At 40.5% G+C, this 20,497-nt stretch overlaps 1 protein-coding gene across 1 annotated transcript; it reads left to right on the top strand.

Annotated features, from left to right (window-relative positions):
• Window positions 1-1,875: 1,875 nt before the first annotated feature.
• UGDH (UDP-glucose 6-dehydrogenase) lies at window positions 1,876-16,711 on the top strand. The gene is made up of 12 exons (XM_027888552.1): window positions 1,876-2,009; window positions 2,632-2,800; window positions 5,027-5,128; window positions 6,495-6,695; window positions 6,785-6,982; window positions 7,489-7,636; window positions 8,785-8,879; window positions 10,900-11,030; window positions 11,731-11,864; window positions 12,967-13,058; window positions 13,144-13,254; window positions 15,454-16,711. The coding sequence occupies exons 2-12, from the start codon at window positions 2,639-2,641 to the stop codon at window positions 15,562-15,564; spliced, it is 1,485 nt and encodes a 494-aa protein (XP_027744353.1). The 5' UTR covers window positions 1,876-2,009; window positions 2,632-2,638; the 3' UTR covers window positions 15,565-16,711.
• The last annotated feature ends 3,786 nt before the right edge of the window (window positions 16,712-20,497 follow it).

Here is a 20,497-nt window from a genome sequence, read left to right as displayed (position 1 = left end):
CAAGGTCTATTCAGACATTTGAAACAGCTCTCAAATCATAGACTATAATCCAGACCTTTCTCCTCCCAGGGAAGGGCCAGGATTAACAGACCTGAAAAATAACTCCCTTTGAAACTCTTTGGTAAACTAGCATAGTTGCAGGTGGAGAGTTAGATCCCCATGTTTCTTTACAACCTCCATGACACTCAGCACTCTCCTGAGGTAAGTATGCCTGAACCTGCCTGCCAAGGAAATCTGGACCTTTTACCCTTGCTCTTAGCAAACACAGTAGTGAGGAAGTATTAGCTGACTCTAATGAACAACTACCCACACATGCAGCACCAGGCAAAGGGAAGTTCTTGAATCCATGGCCTTGCACACAATCACTGTACCCTTGCTGTTTGTAGAAAATCCACTCTGTGTGTCAGGCACACACGAAGCATGCTTACCAACACCCTCAGGGGACCACTTACAGGACCTGAAGTGGGTTTGGCCCTGCCAAGGTAGCAACAGGAATATACAGAGGGACCAGATAATGATCTTGCAGTACAAACGTATGCATTCATGGCTATTCTAAGACCTAAGGAGATAGACAGGGAGTTTGAAGAGGATGGTATAGGTGTGACTGACTTGGTAATGAGAGCTCACTGAGCTTCCATTTGCTTTGCTTAGGTTTCCTTGGAAAAAAAGCGGATGTGTTCAAAATTTAGACATCTGTGCCAATAAGCAATGAGAAAAGGCATGACTTGTTTTTACTTCAGAATAAACACAGTGAACCCTGCACTTTCACCAGGCAGGTTTTGGCTAACCACGCTGACTCTGCCAGGATCGTGCACAGAGACTGCAAACCTCAGTAGGCTCTTTCAGTAGAAACTCAGGTATTTTACAGGCATTTCTAAGAGACCTGTGATTACAGTATGTACTCACTTAGATGGACATAGATTCTCCTAGGGAAAGATCAGATTCTCCAAAGTAAAATAGTAACAGAGTAATATATAAACCAGAAAAAATTATTTCAATTTTTTAAATATACTTTAATATCTATGGACAAAAATGCCATGTAAGAATCTGACAATTCTTCAGTCCCTTTGATAAGAACATACATGTATTATCCACCTAGTCTGGCAACATTTAACATAGAAATTGTAATCCATTAAAAGCATAAATCACTACAATATTGCAGAAGCAGCAAAAAACCACACCACCCAGCTTCTAGGAGATGCAGTGTAAGTGAACTTAAATGTACTGGAGAAGACTGCAGATTTCTCACAATCTTTCTGCTCCTAAAGTCAGATGCAGTACACTAATAACAAATCATGTTTACACAAAAGGCAAGAGTAGTATCTGAGAACTTTAGTACCTCTAGGCAAGAGGTCCCAGGGCAGTGCACAGATCGCAAGGGCAAGAGAGTGCGAGCCCGTTTTATTTCCTTACTCTGGGCAATGTTTGCAGCCTGGACTTTATACACTGTACTTTACTGTTACCTATCCACATTTCCCTTCACTTCTCTTTGTTGCGACGGCGTTGCACCACGGGAGGGAGAGTGAACACCGAGTTAGTTCTTTGCTTCATAGTAAGTTTAGCTAAAGGACAGAAAAATTATTCACGCGCGTATTCAACCACCACAATCAAGTTCTCATATAAAAACGCCCCGAGGCAGAGGAGAGGAGCTGCCCAGCCCCGCCGCAGGCCCACAGTCCCCATCCGTGCCTGGGGGCCCTCCCGCACCCGGCGGGGCCGGGCCCGCCCTGCCCTCACGGCCCGCGGCCATTCGCGGCCCGCGGCGGGCGGGGAGCGCCGGGCGGGCGGGCGGGGCGGCGCCGCTCCCCGCCCCCGGGGGAAGGAGGAGGCGGGGCGGCTCCGCTCGGCGGCCCCGCCATGAAACAGCCGCCTCGGCCCCGCGGCGGCCCTTTAAATAGCGGCCGCCGCCGCCGCCCCTCCCTTGGCAGTGGAGCGTCGAGCTGAGCTCGCCGAGCATCCTCCCCGGGCATCCCGCTTATCCCCGCCGCAGCGCTCCCGCTCGACCCGCGGTAAGTCTGCAGGCTGGGGCTGCGGTGTCGGCCGCGGGTCCCGCCGCTGCGGGGCCGGGCGCGGCCGGGAAGCCGCTCCTTTCCCGCGGCGCTCCCGGCGATGGAGCCCGCGGGATCGGCCTGGCCCGGGAGAGCACGGTCAGCTCGGCGCGCTCCCTTCGCCGGGGAGGAGGCGGGAGCTGAGGCCTCCCTTTCCCGGCCGAGGGGCTCCGGGGAGCGGGCGCGGCCCGGGGTCCCGGCCCGGCCGGCTCTGCCCGCGGCCCTGGGGCCGCGCCGGGCCCGCCGCGCTCTGCCCGCGGCGGTGGGCGCTGCTCCTGCCCCGGACTGCCGTGGCATCAGCAGTTCCGCGCCCCAGGGTGGTGCTGGCGGTGGCAGGATTCAAAACGACCACAGAAACGCTTCCTCAGCCGTCTGTGTGTGCTGGCGCTCTCCTGGAGAGGGGCAGACTCCAGTGTCCTCCTGTGTGGGAGACGGGAGCAGCAGTTCATTTTAAGAGATCAGCCGTAAGAAAATATTTCTGCGGCAGCATAGTAAAATCTGAAATCATTATGAGTTCATTGAATTGTTGGCCACTGTTTTAATTTACAGCTCCTGATTTTCCTTTCCCCCCTTCTCTTACCAGAGCAATCATGTTTGAAATTAAGAAGATTTGCTGCATTGGTGCTGGTTATGTCGGCGGGCCAACCTGTAGTGTTATTGCCCAAATGTGTCCCAATATCAAAGTGACTGTTGTGGATGTCAATGAGGCCAGAATCAATGCCTGGAATTCAGATACACTCCCAATCTACGAGGTAAATGTCACTGTTGTCTCTTCTTCCAGCCAGTGTTGCATTTGCTTGCCTCCCGCCACATGGCATTTCCCCGTAACCCATTTCTGAAGCTTGTCAAGTTTAGCACAGTAATGCCCTTCAAAAAGAGTATTCTGGAACAGCTGCTTGTCACTACTGCTCATTAAACCAGATTTTTGAAATAACTTAATACGGCTGATGCAGACAGGTATTAATGATTATATGAAGGGCTTAGTAAGGAAAATGTAATTCTATATATAGTGAATTGTGCTAAATCATGCTGAGTTTCTTTCAGGACTCAATTTAATCGTAACATAGTCCTCTCGCTCTGTTACAGATATTATCTGGGGTGTTGTAGCACAATATGAATGGGTAATATTGAGTTGTAAGCTTTATTCACCTTCTGAGTACTGATAAAGTCCAATCTGTGCTACTCAGCTTTAACTATGTTGAAAGACAGTTATGTTCCTGATTCACTCCTACCGTAAACCTTCAATCTGGCCTGGGAAGACTAGGCCAAATGAATGTATCACGCTGTCACTCCTTCATTACCAAGTGACTTGAATTTGAAAATATACAGAGAAATTTTCTATTTTGCTTCTCTTAGCACTTGTTATTTTCTACTCTTTTTCACCCTAAAAGAGTAGCTCTCTTTTTCTTTCCTTTATTCTTTCATGAGATATTGTTTTGAGGTTGTACAGATTTGAGTTCTTTTCTTTAATAAGAGTGGAAACTTATCTTCACTCGTCTCCCAAAGGAGAGAGTGCAAGGCATATGTCTGGTACTAACAGTTACTCTTTTGCTGTAGGAAGTCTGTGTTGTAACACTAATGCACTTTTTTTCCTTCTTAAAACCAAAGCTATACTGTGGCTAAGTGAAGATGAATAGACCTCCTTTGTCATACAAATTCAAAGGAAAATATGTATAATGTTCAGATTAGCAGGTGAGACATGAATAAAGTTTATGAAAGCAAGTACTTTGGTTTTGGTAAACACTTAGACTGAACAAGCTAAAGTAGACCTAGTTTTGGCAATTTTTTTTATTTGTTTGTGGGTTTTTTGTTTTGTTTTGTTTTTTTTAAAAAACCAAACTCGCAACATCTGTTTCCTGGAATGGTGTCATTTGCTTACAAAGAATGTACAAAAACTGCCAAGAGTTAGTTCAGACAGTTGTAAAGTTGAGTCACTGCACAGTGAGGTTTTTGTATTTTTTGCTTTGGGTTTTTTCAGTCAGAAATTGTCTACTGAGCTGCCTTTCTATTTACATCCCAGGAAGACTGTAGTTGGAACAGTTGGTGGGTTGTGATATGTTATTTTACCTGTTCTGACCTTTGTTTTCCTTTTAAGTAGGTGGCATTTGATACAAAATGAGACAGTAAAAATGTCTTGCGTAAGAAAGCTTCTGCTTTTTCTTCTCTCCGTCCAGTGAACCTTTGCCATTCTGGCATTTACTCAAATATCTAACGTCATGATGGGTGTCTCAAGTTGGACATTTGATTGCCAGGAGAAAGTGTATGACTGTTCAAACAAAAAAATTAAAGTCTTTTATCTATGACAACTATATCTTAGTTGAATTCTTTTTCAGACCATTTTCATACAGGGGATTGCTCACACATGTGTGACCTTCTGCTTCTCTTGTCTGAGTGGAAGTGTTAAGGGAAGGGAAAATGTTATGTGTCTCTGGAAAGAATCTCATCATATTATGGCTGTGATTCTTCCACATGTACATGTGATGCCATGATAAGCCTAATCTGGCCCAAAGATGGGTGGTTCGTGAAAGGAGTGGTCTTAATCACCCGTGTGTCCCTGCTGCCTATCTTTCACTGTGGAAGGGCTTGCTGACTGAGTGGAAGATTTCTTAGTGGGGTGGTTTGGTTTTTTTTGTGCTGATCAGTTTTTGAATCTACTTAAAATTAGTCTACAGGTATTTCTTTAATTGTTGCTCATGGTAATAGAATTGAGCGTGAGAATAACAGCAGGCTAAAATCTGGCTGTACAGGTAACAGGTCAGTGTGGTGAAAGTTTCAAGACAGCATTCTGAGCCTTTTGAATAAGGAAGGTCTTTACTTTTTTCACTGTGTAAATCTGTAGAAGCTTGACTCACAGAAGACTGAAAACATGATGCACTGAGGGGGGTAAAAATGCCTCTGTATCTGAAATGGTATGCAGTTTGATCATACAGTTTGTTGTTCTTCTAACTGCATTAACCTTAACTGCCTTTTTTTCCCAGCCAGGGTTAAAAGAAGTAGTAGAATCGTGTCGAGGAAGAAACCTCTTCTTTTCCACCAATATTGATGACGCCATTAGAGAAGCTGATCTTGTATTTATATCTGTAAGTTTAGGGGGAGAAGGTGGTTGCGTTTCTGGTTTTTTTCTTTCTTGTCAAATCACTATGTTGGTCTTCTTTCTGCCTTTGTTTTGTGTTGTAGATTCAGTTAACAATGTCATGTCACTGTCTCAGATTTCTTGTCTTTCTGCGTACTGTAGGAAAAGTGTTAAGTAAGCTTTTTATTTTTTTTCTTATAGCCAGCAACACCCTTGACAAATTAACAGGTTCTGAGTCAAAATGATAATGATATTTGGTTTGGTTATGTGTATGGAATCTTAGAGCAGAATGTAGTGCAGCTCTGTCATGCAGTGTACTACTGAGATCTATGGGACCTTAATAATACTGATAAAGTTCCTGGAGAGGGATGCAAAATCATATGCTGGTTACTGGATTACAAAGATGACTTATTTCTAGAAGCTTTTTAAAAATAGTATATTAATGGAAAAGGGGATGGCTTTAATACACTAGCATTAATATTTTGAAGCTGTTGACACCACTGGAAAGAGGATCCAGTCAAATATGAACAGCGTGACCTTGCGTAATTTAGAAGGTTGTTACTAATGCAGAATCCAAAAGAACTGTTTGCTATTCATCTTGATAGGCCACAGTTGAGGGCTTTTCTGTTACTGAAGTCATTTTTTCTTGAGAGCTCCTCTTTGTTAGGGCACTGTAGTATGGAACTCTCTTTCTGATAGTATTTTTCTCCATTCATTAAGTCTGAAATGAATGCTGCGTGGCTGGATGACTGCCACTATTACTGCCCATATATTGCCACCTGTTCTTGGTTCAAAACATGCTGTTGTGTTAGACATGTTGTTGCCATTTCTTCTTTCAGTTTGTAATGAAAAGAACCCTCTGTCTTAATCTAAAGGACGTGTTTTCCCTCATGTTCCCTTTTCTTTATACTTTAGTGTAGTGATTTTTGTTAACCCTACACTTAAATTTCACTGCAAAGTGATTTTAAACTATAGTTTCCTCACTAGCTGTTAAGATTCTTATGTGGACCTTTGCACTCCTAGTGTGGGACAGGTAACAAAAGGTGGCTGGCCATAATCATGAAGAAATTACTGGTGTTTCCAGAATAAGGAGTGTGTTTCACCAAAGAGCTGCTGTAGAGCTGCTATGAATTGCACTTGTTTAAATCCTGTTTGAACAGAGGCCAGTGAGCTTTCTGTAGAAAACAAAATGGGTAATTGAGACAGCTAATAGCTGTTCATCTGATATGGTAACCAGAATAATTTGGGGGTAGAAGAATTTTCCTTCCTCTGGGAAGGAAAGTGTCTGTCAGCCTTGGCAATTTCACCTTGCCCCTTAACACAAGAGGTACTGACCTGTAACATTTCTACCCCTTTCATGTATTTGTAATTAGGTTAATACTCCAACAAAGACCTATGGAATGGGAAAAGGGCGAGCAGCTGATCTGAAATACATTGAAGCTTGTGCTAGAAGAATTGCCCAGAATTCGAATGGCTATAAAATTGTCACTGAGAAAAGCACAGTTCCTGTGCGTGCTGCAGAGAGCATTCGTCGAATATTTGATGCTAACACTAAGCCTAACTTGGATTTGCAGGTAAACGTTAACTTTGAGTTGTGTGTTTAAAGGCTGGTTGTTGCTTTTGGCTTTTATTTTGGTTCTTCTTTTTTTTTCTGTGCCTGTAGGTGCTGTCCAACCCAGAGTTCCTTGCAGAAGGAACGGCCATCAAGGACCTGAAGAACCCGGACAGAGTGCTTATTGGGGGAGATGACTCTCCAGAGGGACAGAAAGCTGTCCGTGCTCTTTGCGCTGTTTATGAGCACTGGGTGCCCAAAGAAAAAATCCTCACAACCAATACGTGGTCATCAGAACTTTCTAAACTGGTTGGTGTTACTCACTGCTGTTTTCTGCAACGAGCGAAGGGTAGAAGTGAGACAAAACTCAGAAGCAGAATTGCAGTGACACTGAGTGATGCAGCTAGGAAATACAGATGAGGCTGGGAGGACCCAATATGTAGGTCAAAGGATATTAATCTCTTCCAGTTATCTCAGCTGAGCTAATAGTTGATACCAACTTTCCATGGAGTAGTTTTCTCACTTTTATTACTGTTATTTATTACTAAGTTTTTTTATTTTTTAAGTATTTTTAAGGATTTGTTATTACTGGTTGCCCTCATGAAATGGTTCAGACTTTGCAAGTTAAGCATTACAGTGTTTCACTTAGATCCTATTAACTGGCATCTATGTATTAAACTAGTTATGTTACCATTTTGGATGTCAACAGAGTTACATAGATACCTAAGTAACCCTTTCAGTAGCAACTCCCTTTGGTCTGTGTGCATCTTGACTTCTGGAAAAATAAAGTTCTTTACTATGCTCTTTATTTACAGGCAGCTAATGCTTTCCTTGCCCAAAGAATCAGCAGCATTAACTCAATCAGTGCTCTGTGTGAAGCTACAGGAGCAGATGTTGAAGAAGTAGCAAGAGCTATTGGAACAGACCAAAGAATTGGAAATAAGTTTCTCAAAGCCAGTGTTGGTAAATAAAAAATTCCTGCTTTTTTCTTTTTTTTTTACTTCCCACTTGGGCTTCTGTTAAATCACACAATAGGCTTCCTAGTAGTGTTTTGAAGTAAGTAATCTAAAACTCTAATATCTTCTACAGCATTAGAAGGGCTTAATGCATGAAAATATTGCTGTAGATTACTAGTATAAATCTCTTTTTCTGGCTAAATGTCTAGGACTGAGGTTGTTCTAGACCTTGGCAATCTGAAACTGGAGAGTGCATGGTTTATCCTGCCTGTGACACCAGAAAGAAAAGCTGCAACTTTATTTTTCTGAAGCATCATGGATGATAGTGCTCTCCAAGATGTCTTCCCAGTTGTAACTGCTGCAATTTTGTTTAGCAGTTGCTGCCAGTGGCCTGAGGGAGGATGATACCTCTAGGTTGGAATGTGTGATGGCATCTTCTAATTTGTAGGATGAATTCATAGAATCATTGAGGTTGCAAAAGACCTCCAAGATAGCTTGTATGGCTTTAACCTAGAAAGTGTGACTTTAAAATAACCTTATTAATTATAATCTATCCTAGAGCCTATGTAAGAGCAAAAAATAGAGAGCAAATACATTACCAAAGTTCCTCTTAGATCATTATAATTCCTCCCATAACCTGCTGTTTCTGGGATTTTGCTTGCTGAACAAAGTTCTAAGTTCAAGGATCCCTCTAATTGTCCCTTGGTGAGCTGTGGTGATCTTTGGTTCTTGGCAATGATTAGATATCTATTTGGGGATGTGGGAGGAAAGACCTTAATGTTAACACAGTTGTTCTGAGAAGTGTTAATCTAAATCTTGAGGTGGGGGAAGAGCAAGCCCAGGAGCTTGTCCACCCACTTATAATAATATAAGATAGCCCATAGTTGCTTTTTTTCATACCAGTCCCCAAGTTTGAGTTAAAACTTTCATCAGCTTCAGTGGGACCTGAAGCAGATTTTAAGGCTTGTGGAACTGAGACAGTAAGTAGGTCCAAGAGTTAGATTTTGAGTTTAAGGTTTTTCATTTACTAGCAGTGAAATACTGGGAAAAATTATAATGCCAGCTGTGTCAGTGATTACCAAAAACTGCTTGATTTCAAAAATTGGCTTAGATCAGTACAATAGTCACCTGTAAAATAACCATTTGCTCTTTCAGGGTTTGGAGGTAGCTGTTTTCAGAAGGATGTCTTGAATTTAGTGTACCTCTGTGAGGCACTGAACTTACCTGAGGTAGCTCGCTACTGGCAACAGGTACAAATTCTTCTTTTTTTTTTTTTTTTTTGAGAGGGTGGAGTTTCTTTAGCACTCAGCTTTTAAGCATTGTCCACATATAATCTGTGTTTCAACTCTAAGGAGCACATACCTTAATGCTGATCACCTTAATATTTTAGTGGCATTTGATGCTTGTGGGTTCTTAGTCTTTCTGGGGGTGAATTAAGTTATCTGGATCAAATGGATTGGGAAGTTGTCTAAAAGCAGCAATAAAAAATGTGAAGTAACAAGCATGTGTTTATTGTCTTACTCTTGCAGTTGGGTATCTCTGTCCACTTTGAATTCAGGGCTTGTGATCTTTTCCTTGGTCTTTTACAGTTCTGAAAGACCTCAGTAGAACTTACTTTTTTAATAAACATGGTTGCTGTTGTTCCCCAGTATGATGTTAGGAATTGTTGGGAAGATGCTAACATGTTACCTCACTGATAATCTGATGAATAGGGGAAAATTAATACTGTCTTGAAGGAAAAACAATTTTGGTTTGGCTTTGTCCTCTGAGATCCCAAGGGTCCTTCTCAAAATGCAGCCTACTTGGTCTCTTGGCAACCCAAAGGCATAGAAACACTTAGAGTTTGCTCTGTCTGGAGGTGTTGTTTTTTTTTTTTTTTTTTAAATAAAGCCTAAAAGGTTGCATTGTTAATGTAAACAAACTAGTTAAAATACTTTTTGTGCTTTAATGCTCTCTTACCCTCTTTTTGAGAGCAGTGTTTCTCTATGGCTTACTAAGCTGTGGATAAATCAGACAGTAAGAACAGGTGCTGCAGAGTTAGGGTAAGGTAAAATGCTGTGCTCATGTAGTACAACCCCCTACCTGCATCTTTTGCTTTCCTAGAGCACTGTCATCTCACAGGGGTCTGTGTGCCCCAGCCCACGCTGCTTGAGGCATGGAGTGCACACATGTGCACCCATATAAGCAACTGTGTGAACTCCTTCTCTGTGGCCTGAGTGCTGCACTCTCAGCAGCCCATGCACATGGAGAGCTCAGACCAGAAGCAAATTCTGCAGGATATGCTGATCAGAACAGTCCCAGAATCCGAAGTTTTATTCTCTCTTGACTTTAGGCTGGGCAGAACTCTGTAATACCAAAATCTTCATTCCTTGAAAACATAAACTACAGAAAGAAATATATTCCTCTTGCCCTATCAAATGTACCTTCATTGCCTGACACTGCCCTGTTGGATTGCAAAATGTCACTGCTTTTATTTCTTTTCCTCAAATGAATCTAGTTCACCAATATCCTTCTACTGTGTAGTTTGTTACATATTTGTGTCGTAGGCTGCTGCCATTAATTTCTTGATTTGGGTTAATTTCAAAACCCAGAGGGATGTGTGTAGGTCATTGCAATCCCCTTTGAATACTGACTCGGTGTGGGAGCCTACCTTTCCTATTTGAACAATGATCCAGCGCTTTCTGTAGGTAAGGGCTGGAGATCAAAGTATTGAAGCAGGCTGGAGGAAAGCACAAGAACAACTGGTGATTGAACTCACTTTCATTTAGTAACAAAATAACAAAAGTGAGGCATTTAAAAATGTGGTTGAGTTACACTAGTTTTGTGCATTGGTATCTGTTAGTGTGCATGAAAAAGGCTAAAAATATTCACACAGTTGTTACACATGGCATGTAAAGAAATGTAGGTCTGGCAGTGGGATGTCCGTGGGACATCAAGAACTCTAACAATGAAATTGTATTCTAGGCAGAAACATGGAAAGCAATAAGTTATAGTTTCCTTAAAACCAATCTGAAAAAACCCTAGTCTTTAAAATAGATAATGAATAATAGGGTGTGTGGATGTGCATCTGTAGTCACTGATTAAAATAGGATTTAGCTTACAATTTGATAACTTATCTTTGGATTACTTATGATACTGAGTAAAAATACATAACTTTCTCTTTTAAGCCTCTGTTAAACTTGTGTGGGTAGCTTGGCTTGATTGTTAATAGAATCTGCTTATGGTTTAAAATGTTTCCTTTCTGTACCATCATGCCTTACATCATTTCAGGTAATAGACATGAATGATTACCAGAGGAGAAGATTTGCTTCCCGCATTATTGACAGCTTGTTCAATACTGTCACTGACAAGAAGATTGCTATTTTAGGGTTTGCATTCAAAAAGGATACTGGGGACACAAGGTAAGAAAGCAAGCACAGTTCACTAACATGGATTCCCTACAGTTGTCACCAGCCGTGCAGCTAAACCTCCCCATTCGGATTACATTAATAAAAATAGCTCAGATGGGGGACCCTTCATTTCTTGTGACTGAGTTGGTTTGTAAAAAGGGTTAGTCTTTCTTACATGGGTGAGACAATTGATTCTTGACCTCTACAACATACTTGACTCTTTCAGAAGATCAAACAGTTAACTCTAGTTCTCGCTAACTTGCATAAGCAAAGATAAATTTTGAGAGTCCTTCTGTTCTCCACAGAAAAGAATGCAAACGTTTTTGCAGCTGGTTCTAAATTGCTATGTGAAGCCAAAGTTTTGGCTTTGTTTCCTGAGGGTGTTTATTTGTGTTTTCTTGTAAAGCTCAAACTTGATACAACTCTTGAACTGCAGTTTGTGGGGAATACTTATAAGCTCTATGCCTTCTTAATTATGGCCATTAGGAGTCCTGGAATTTACTACCTCTCTTGCATGACTCAGCAAGAGAGATAGAGACTTGGTTTTCGTATTGTTCTCCTTGGTGTCCCTCAAGATTTCAGGTTTGTTGCTGGTGTGGTTGCCACTAAGATATTGAATGTAAAACTGGTATAAAAGCTTTTTCATTGCATATAATGATAGCTGAAGACTTTCATTATACCACTTGGTTCATTAATTGATTCTCTTCCCTAGAGAGTCATCCAGTATCTACATTAGCAAGTATTTAATGGATGAAGGAGCAAAGCTCCATATATATGACCCTAAAGTACCTAAGGAACAAATCATCTTGGATCTCTCGCATCCAGGTGTCTCAGAAGATAACCAAGGTAAAAATGCTCATGTAAAGCTTCCTCCTCACTCCCCACCCTATTCTCAATATACACATGGCATTGTGCTGTTGGATACACTTATTAGAAGGTGGTCATAGCTCAGAGGATTACTCTTTACTCTTCTCCCTTTTCCCGTAGCTTTTATAGATAAATGCTAATTCTGGACTATTGTGTATTTTTCTTTAGATAATATTAATCTAAATAGATGCATAAAGTTTTCTCTCTGCATAATTAAAAGGAAGAGAAAGAAGAATGTCCAGAAGGAGAGACTAGTCTCATTCTGAAGGCTCATTTGTGTCTTGAGTTCTATCTTGCGTTAGTTCTTTCCTGCGTATCTAAAATAGAAATAAAGAAATAGTTTTGGAATTCACAGTTGAGCATTCTCTCTGCCTTCATATCACTTCCAAATTAATTTATTCCCTTAAATTCAAGAAGATTTTAAAGTAATCGTCTGTGATTAAAAATTTCTTGGGGAGAAGCGGGGGGTATTTGGGGCCTCTGTTTTCCTATTAGGGAGGGGGGGAAATGGAGGTGATGGAGAGGGAGAATAGATCAGCCTTGTAGAGGTGAAGAGAGTGGAGGAAAATAAGCTCTGATGAAGAATAGGGGAAGGTGTACATTACTTGTAATGCCCTTGAATTCAGAGGGAAAGGGCAGGCTGGCCTCTAGGCATCTACTCAAACAGAGAATGAAGGCAGCCCCTGGGGAGCCATGTGTATCTTCTCTGGTGTGAACTGAGTGTTAAATAGAAACTGTGATGTGCTGCTGTTGTACAGACAATGACCTTTGTGAGAGCTGGCATTGGAACATGCCATAGTACCTTCTAATTTTAGAGATGTGCTTGACTGTTTACATCAAATTTGAATGCTCGACTTGAAACATTTAAGTGCTCTGACACTATTCCGATGCCAGATACAAACTGCTTTCATTTAAATAAGTAAAATCAAAGTGACAAACGCCTTGATAGAAAATATCTCTAGGTGAGTGACTTGAAACTGCTTGTTTGTGTAGGGTAAGGTAGGAGACTCCTTTCCAGAAGTATGTTAGATTGATGCTAAAGATTTGGGCAGAATAAGACTCTATTTTCCTCCTGTTACAGTGTCTCGGTTGGTCACCATCAGTCAAGATCCCTACGAAGCCTGTGATGGAGCTCATGCGCTTGTAATTTGCACTGAATGGGATATGTTTAAGGTAAATGTTATCTTTATCTTAAACTAAAGGAAAAGAGAGGAATTGTACTGTTATTTATTTTATTTGCTTTAATTACCCTTTACAGGAGTTGGATTATGAACGCATTCATAAGAAAATGCTAAAGCCTGCATTTATCTTTGATGGTAGGAGGGTTCTAGATGATCTCCACAATGAGCTACAAGTCATTGGCTTCCAGGTAATCAGCTTGGTGCTGCTGCTTATGTTTCTTTCCTTCTGTTCTCTTCCCTCTTCAATGACTGAGTAGCAAGGGGAAAAAAAACCTCTTCAGGTATGGATTTAGATGTAAACCTGTCTCTTCACTAGTGCTGTCTTCTTCCATTAACTTAATAGAGCATCAGTCAATGAAATTATTAAAATTCAAGCTACTTCAGAGTATGCCATCAACATTTAGCAGTAAGCCTTACAATCATAGAATCGTTTTCCCCTACCTGGAAACTTATTTTAATACCACCACCACCACCACCACCAAAAAAAAAAAAAAAGGCAGTGTATACAAAGATGTATCTGAAGATAGGTCAGTGAAATGCTCAAGTGTTACATGGGAGGTTGGAGGAGTTGATTGATTAGTTCTTTGTGATCAGTCAAAATCAACCAGAAGATCAAAACAATGGTGTTTGTTTACACCAAAGAGAGAACCCAGAAGCAAATGCTTAACTTTTTATCTGAGCATTTTGCTAAGCTAATAGCAAATTCTACATCAAATTATAACCCATGTCATATTTCTCCTAGGAACTTCTCTTCTGAAGGCTTCCATGGCTTAAAGGCTTTCCAGATCACAGATTGTACCTTTGCATTTCTTTTATGAAATTCCAGTTGAATTTTTAACCAATTAGTGAGTTTGCCATCCGGAATCCTGTTGGTCATCCAGGTTTATTATCCAGATTTTTCATCCAGAGTATCATTACAAAGACATTTAATAATTGACCTACATTCTCTGCATAAAATAATAAAATGGATTTTGTCTATAATGGAAATATTTAGGTTTTTAGGGCCCTAGTCTTTAACTTCCCTTGTTAAAAGCTATTGGATTAGACAGCCTGATGCTAATAGCAGTTCCATTGTACACAATCCAAACTGATGAATTTGAGTTGCTTTAATTTTTTTTCCTTAACTGACATTTAAATAACTTTTAACACTTTTACCACTTCAATTATAACCAGTTTCCACAGTGGAAGCTTAATTCAGGCTATATGAGTGTGAAGTTCTGTGATTCTAGGCAGAGTACTTTCTGCTCAGGTCTCAAGCAGGGAAAGCAGAGTTAAGTCTTGACTGATGGGCTGGAAGCACTTTTGGCATAGACATAGACTTTTGGCATTTAAGCAATACTAAAAAAAACAAATCCCTGAATAATCTGACAGAAGCATCTCAGCCAGACCCAATAAGAACAAAAGTCTACAAGCCAGATGCATGTTTCAGGTGTTTCATTCCGTATACTCCTGAATACTATGATTATTCTTATAGTGGCTACAGGATTTCTCTCTATTTTTTTCCTTGTTTAAGCTACAGTTGTTTTTGCTGTCTGTGAACCAGATTGTATAAATTGATTTAACCAGGCATTTGAAGCTGTTAATGGGCAGATATAGTACATACAGCTCACTTGACTGTTGAAACAGCTCTCTTCAGAGTTAACTCAAATGTCTGCTAGAATATACTAATCAAAATTTTGTTAAAATAGCTTAAAGTATTTTGTCTTTTGGTGCTTTGCATCTGACCTGCACTATTTAAGAGGAAATACAGCTACAGCTCTGCTTATTTACTCAGTGTTTGAACTGTCTTACTAGTTGCTTTGTTTTCTACAAGCTCTGTCCTTAGTGATTTACATTAGTCTAACCTAGAAATTAGAGGAACTTGCCTTGCTCTTTGAATTTTGCAGTACCTGGTTTATGTGTGTGTTGGCTTTGTTACGTGCTTTCTCTTGGACAGTGTTGGCTGCCTGTAGCCTTTCAGAGTTGGGTTGCTTCAGAAACAACCCCCTGCAATAAGGAGGGAAAAAGATTTTTTTCAATGCTAATTTAGTATAAATTTTTAGGAAAAGGAGTCTGAACCCACATATTATGAAGACCCAGAAATATTTTATGGTATTTGGTAGTTCTATGGAAGCTGAGGCAGGTGAATATTCAAATTAGCAAGATATGGCTTTAAATAGGTAAAACAGGCACCTGTGAAAGGCTAGTTGTTTGCTGGGTTTTTTAAACAAACTCTTTGCAGCTCCAGTGACAGAAACTGCCCCTGGGCACACTGTGCTTTGTGGCTTGTGTTATTCTAGTGTTCATGAAATGTGGTCGTGGTCCTGGATTTGATTTGTGGGTTCCTCATAGGCTGGCATGATTATGTTAGCTTGCCACACTCACTTGTTATGTGTTTTCTGTTTCAGATTGAAACAATTGGGAAGAAGGTGTCAGCCAAAAGAATTCCTTTTGCTTCTTCGTGTGAAATTCCTAAGTTCAGCCTGCAGGACCCACCTGTCAAAAAGCCTAGAGTATAATGTTTAATAGGTACTGAAGGAATTATGTGGATTTTCTTAGTGAAAATAACTGTAAGCCTATGCTTTTTTGTAAGGAATTATATTTTTCATAAACTAAACCAATTTTAGAAATCGTACCTGGTACATGTGAATTCAGTCTCTTTCCAAATCTCTATTTTTATAGCAATTTTTTTTGGTTACTGAAGATGGTACAGACCTGTTTTTAATAATGAATCATCTTTTAAGTGGAAAAGTTACTTTCAAACTGCAGATTTCTGCTTCCAGAAATGTTCCTAAACAGCACTTTAAATGTTTCAAGTGATACAAAAGCAAAAGAAATAGAATATCTTTTTACCTTAGTCCAGTTATGGACGATGATCAGGAACTCTGGTCTTACTAATTTTTCATTTTCTCTTGGGGTGATTCTTTGGCCAGTTAAACGCTTGCTCTAACTGGCACTGAAGTCAAAAGATCAGTTCTTAGTAAACTGGCAGGCTTTAGGTCCAGCCCTAAAATAGAACTGACTGCAACAGTAACGCCCCAATCCTGGCTGGGATCAGTTGGCACTGGTACAGTCTAAACTGCATCTGTTGGGAAGCTGGATGGTTCTGCAGGCATCAGTCATGTCATTAGTGCAGGTGTGGAGCAGCAGCAATGAACTGATCCACTGGCAGATCTTCAGTTTTGATTCTTTGGTTGTCTTGCCTACATTCCGTGTGCAGCCACACAAATTATTGATTTAATCAGATTCCTGGGGCAGATATATCCAAAGTTAGAGCAACACAACATTATCTTCAGCAGAGGAGCATTCTGCTTGTTTAAACATTGAACTTAAGCAGAATTACCTTAATTTGGTGTCAGCCCAAGTAGAAAGCGAATACTGGCTTTGATTGATTGTTACGTGATGGTTATTTTTTCCTTCGTTCTGCTTACATACTTCATCTGAAAGCAGCTTTTTTAATGAATCTGCAAAAAAATAATCTCTGCCGTGAAGAAATTATTAAAAATAAATTCAGCCCCAAAAGTTAGTCAGCTTGCTACCTCATTTAATAAGCAGGAATGAATAATTCCTATGTTATCTTGATATTTTTGCCTTTACTGTTACTTTAATTCCACCTGTTTTTATTATTCTCAGTTGGCCAGTGCTATTAAAATCCTTGAGATGACAGTGTTTGTGTTTTTGGCTTGTTGCATGGGGTTGTGAAACGGAGGGGAAGACAGAGAAGGATGACCATGAACAGCTTTCAGTCTAGAAGGTGTAGACATCTTAGTTGAATAATATAGTGTTGGGATACTAGAGAATTATCATGCAACTAGTCACATAATACCTTCTGAATTTATGCAACTGGTGTGCCTTCAAGAATGCTGTATTAATAGTTAAATTGAGGGTAAGATCAGTGTCTTGGTAATGAGGGCTACCACCCTAACTTTACCCACAGAAGTGTAGGTTCAGTCAAAGCTTTGGACAGATACTTGAAGATTTAAGGAACCTGACGGAAACAGCTGTATCCTTGAACCAAACGCTTTCAGATTCTGCACAAGTGGCTTCCATATGGGGACTTGCTCTGCAGCAGTCACCTGGCACTTGGGACAAATATGCCTCAGGTTTTTTGTCCTGCTGTAAAATTCTTCTCAGAGGAGCACATCAGAAGCCACTCAATGGGAGTGGGATTTATGGGGGCTCAAAACTGAACTGTCATCTTACCTCATCCCATCTCCCTTCCTCATTGACTATTGCTGCTTTCATGCTGCACCTGCAGAACAGGGACAACCCTGGGATGATGATACAGCTGTGGTACTTCCAACTGGTAGATCATCCTGTGATGACAGGTGGGCATCCTCTTGGCTACCTCCACCTCCACAGCACCTGAAGGGGCAGGCTGGTCACCTCCCCTTGGGGATTATGAAGAGGGTGCTGACAAGTTGTGCTCAAAGGATCTCTTGTCCTTCACTATGTTCGGGTTAGCACAGCAGTCCTGCAGGGCTCATATCCACCAGGAGGGTGAATAGAGGCATCAGAAAATCAGGATGGTTTTCAGAAATTTGCACACAGCTGTGGTAGTAGTGCTTCTGTATGTCCTCATCAGTTTGTTAGTCTTGCATCAAGTGTTGCTCATGTTGGGAATGTGCTTCCAGTGGTTTTTCATGTGCCCTCCCAAGGAGGCAGAGGAAGTAGGTGCTATACCCCTATTCCTGTCCTGTTTCTCCTGCAGACTTAGTCAAAGCCTGAATCGTGACTTTTGGCTGTAGTCATAAAGATATTAGAAAATGGCCAAGTTCCTTACAGTGGGATCACTCTAACTCCCCTCTCTTGAGAAAGGGGGGAGCAGCACATCCTTTCTGAAGAACAACAAGGGATAAAACTGGTACTGGCATTTCCCTTGCTTTCTTAGTCATTTTAGTTTCTTGGTGGCTGCAGGCTTTCAGCAGGACACTGGAATTGTGGGAACATTCCTTCAGGATACAGCAAAGTTACTTTGCATATATGCAAATGAACCTTACCACAGGCCAAAAGGGAGAGTTCCAGCACTGTGAATCATAAGCCATTGTCTGAAGAGTACAGTTGCCAGGGAAATAAGAACTGTATTCCTACTTTGAAGGCTTGAGTACTGCATGTAAGAGAGGGAGGTTACTGTTATTGAGTCTTTGTGTATGGAATTTTACAGCATGTAATTCTGGATGAGACTTGTGTAATGTGAGCAACGGACTCCTGTGCTCTGAGTTCTTTTTATGTGGTTCTGAATAAAATGCAATCCTACAGTAACACTGTTTTTCGCTGCAAAAATGTGAATACAACAGCTAAAGCAAATCCAGATTTAATACAAGTCTAGGAATAGCACAATACAGACTTCATAAATTAGGTCTTACCCAATATACGCAAACTGTAAATGACAGGCAAGATGTACCACTTTCTTCCATGTATGTGTGTTCAAGTCTTTGTTTAGGTAAAACTAGTCTGGTTCTAGCAATACAAGAGCCAAGAATATTGCAAGCGAATTAGAACATACATTTTTAACCAAGACTAGTTACTATAGAAGCAGCTAAGGTGAGATTTTGTACTGGCCAACAAGTTTATAGTTCTCTGACTTGAGGTTCTTGCAATGCTCTAATCTTGCTCAACAGCTTAAGTTGGAATTTAGTTGTAAAACAATGCAGGAAAGAATAATAGTTATCTGATTTAGGAATGCTGGAGTCAGTTTTCATTACTTGCGTTTCCTGTTGAGCTTAACATTTCTACTGTAAGTTGAACATCTGCAGTAAGTTACCTCATTGTCATAGTACAGAAGCATAAATATGTGACACCTTCTTTTTAAATGAAGGGAACACAATGTTAATTATTCATCAAGTAGAAATTTAAAATTGCTCTTAAATCAACAAAGCTGGAGTGTTCACCTGAAAACTTGAAGTCATGGGAAGGTGCAACAATTCTCTACATGTAACAATTATGCTTCACACAGTGTAGTAGAATGGATGTAATGATGCTAAAAAAGACTATTCTTTCTTTTAAAGTGTCTGTGTCAACTTGACATCTTATTCCCAAAACTCAGTTTGATGTTTTCCTGATTGCAAGGATGAATAATGTTTCTTAAAATATTTTTTGGCTGCTTTGTGAAACAGAATGATGTGATTGACATACAAAAAGGAAATGTCACTAAACATGAAACTTCATCGGAAACAAAACTGAGAGTCATGAAACCTGTGCTGAATTACAACAAGGAGATTTGTGAGAGTTTGGTGCTTTAACATATAGTTATGGAAAAAATGAATGGGCAATAGGGAAGTAAATGGCTGTGAAAGCAGGAATTTGTAACTAAGAAAAGAACTTTAGGACTTGTCTTCAAACGTTGTGGAAAAAAAACCACAAAGAGCTCCTCCAATCTATGAAGTCGAAGTGTGCTTGTTTTCCTTAGAAGCTACTGCAAAACGTGCAGTTAGAAAATAGTTTGTGCAGCTTCCGAAACTTAGTGGTAGACAGTTGTAGGTAGACAGAGGAGCATGAGATCGTTTTCTGAATCACCCAGCATAAATCGTAAGATTATTCTAACATGAAGTAGTATTGGACTGTGTTTCAAGCAGCATTATTTTTCTCACTGTAAAGAAGTCACAGGTAAGTACTGTTCTCTTGTTCCAGTTTGGTGATAGTTGCATGGCTCAGAATCCCTTTTTCTCTATTTCTGGTGTTGATATGCTGAAAGAGCAGTAACTTGGCAGAAGCTCTAGTCATACCCTGTTAATTCTGCTCTGTAGGCAGGTCAAAACCAATATTTACAGCAGGACCTCTAATAAAGGCAGGCAGCTGTTAAATGTGTGGGTATCTTGGAGCTGATGTTGTACTAATCCCTGTCTGCTGCAGGGGAGGGAGTATTGAATTTCTTTGCCATAGCTGATGACCTTCCCTTGCTCTGGTACTCAGCTGTACTTCACCTGAAGCAAGGCATTTTTGGCTCAAAGGATACCTGGTCTTTCCATGACTACCAGTCAGACTTTTTTTTATTTTAAATTTTTAAATTTATTATTATTTAAAAAAAAAAAAAGCATTCTTGCCTTTCTCTCTGCCTACAAAGCATACCTGTTAAGACTTTTGTTTCTCTGTTGTTCCCCTCTGTTCCTCACGGTTCAGGTTTCTCTTCCCATTACGCTGTTGAATTAGGACATTTCTTCTTGGTTGGTTAAAGTTATTTGTCTTTATAATACTTTAATAACCCTTCTACTTCATTTTGTGAAGTGTCATTTGTGCTTCACTGGCTGCAGTGGTGTAATAGTATTGTTGTTCATAACAAGTTTCTCCTATATTTTAACTTGCTAGTCAGCTGTCTTCCTTCTACTATCTGGCTGATGGAGGGTCCACTCTCCTTCATACAGACGACAGTATTTTACAGAAGCACTAGAGCCAGCCATAGAACTAGCTGCATGATGAGGGTTTGGGACCAGATAGCAAATTCCTGGAATGTTT

This window comes from Empidonax traillii, unplaced genomic scaffold (assembly GCF_003031625.1).
Source record: "Empidonax traillii isolate 1590-97213 ecotype Southwest subspecies unplaced genomic scaffold, ASM303162v1 scaffold240:size1935192, whole genome shotgun sequence".
Lineage (NCBI taxonomy): Eukaryota > Metazoa > Chordata > Aves > Passeriformes > Tyrannidae > Empidonax > Empidonax traillii.
The sequence above is the reverse complement of the archived record's forward strand: the minus strand, read 5'-3'. Positions and strand labels throughout refer to the sequence as shown.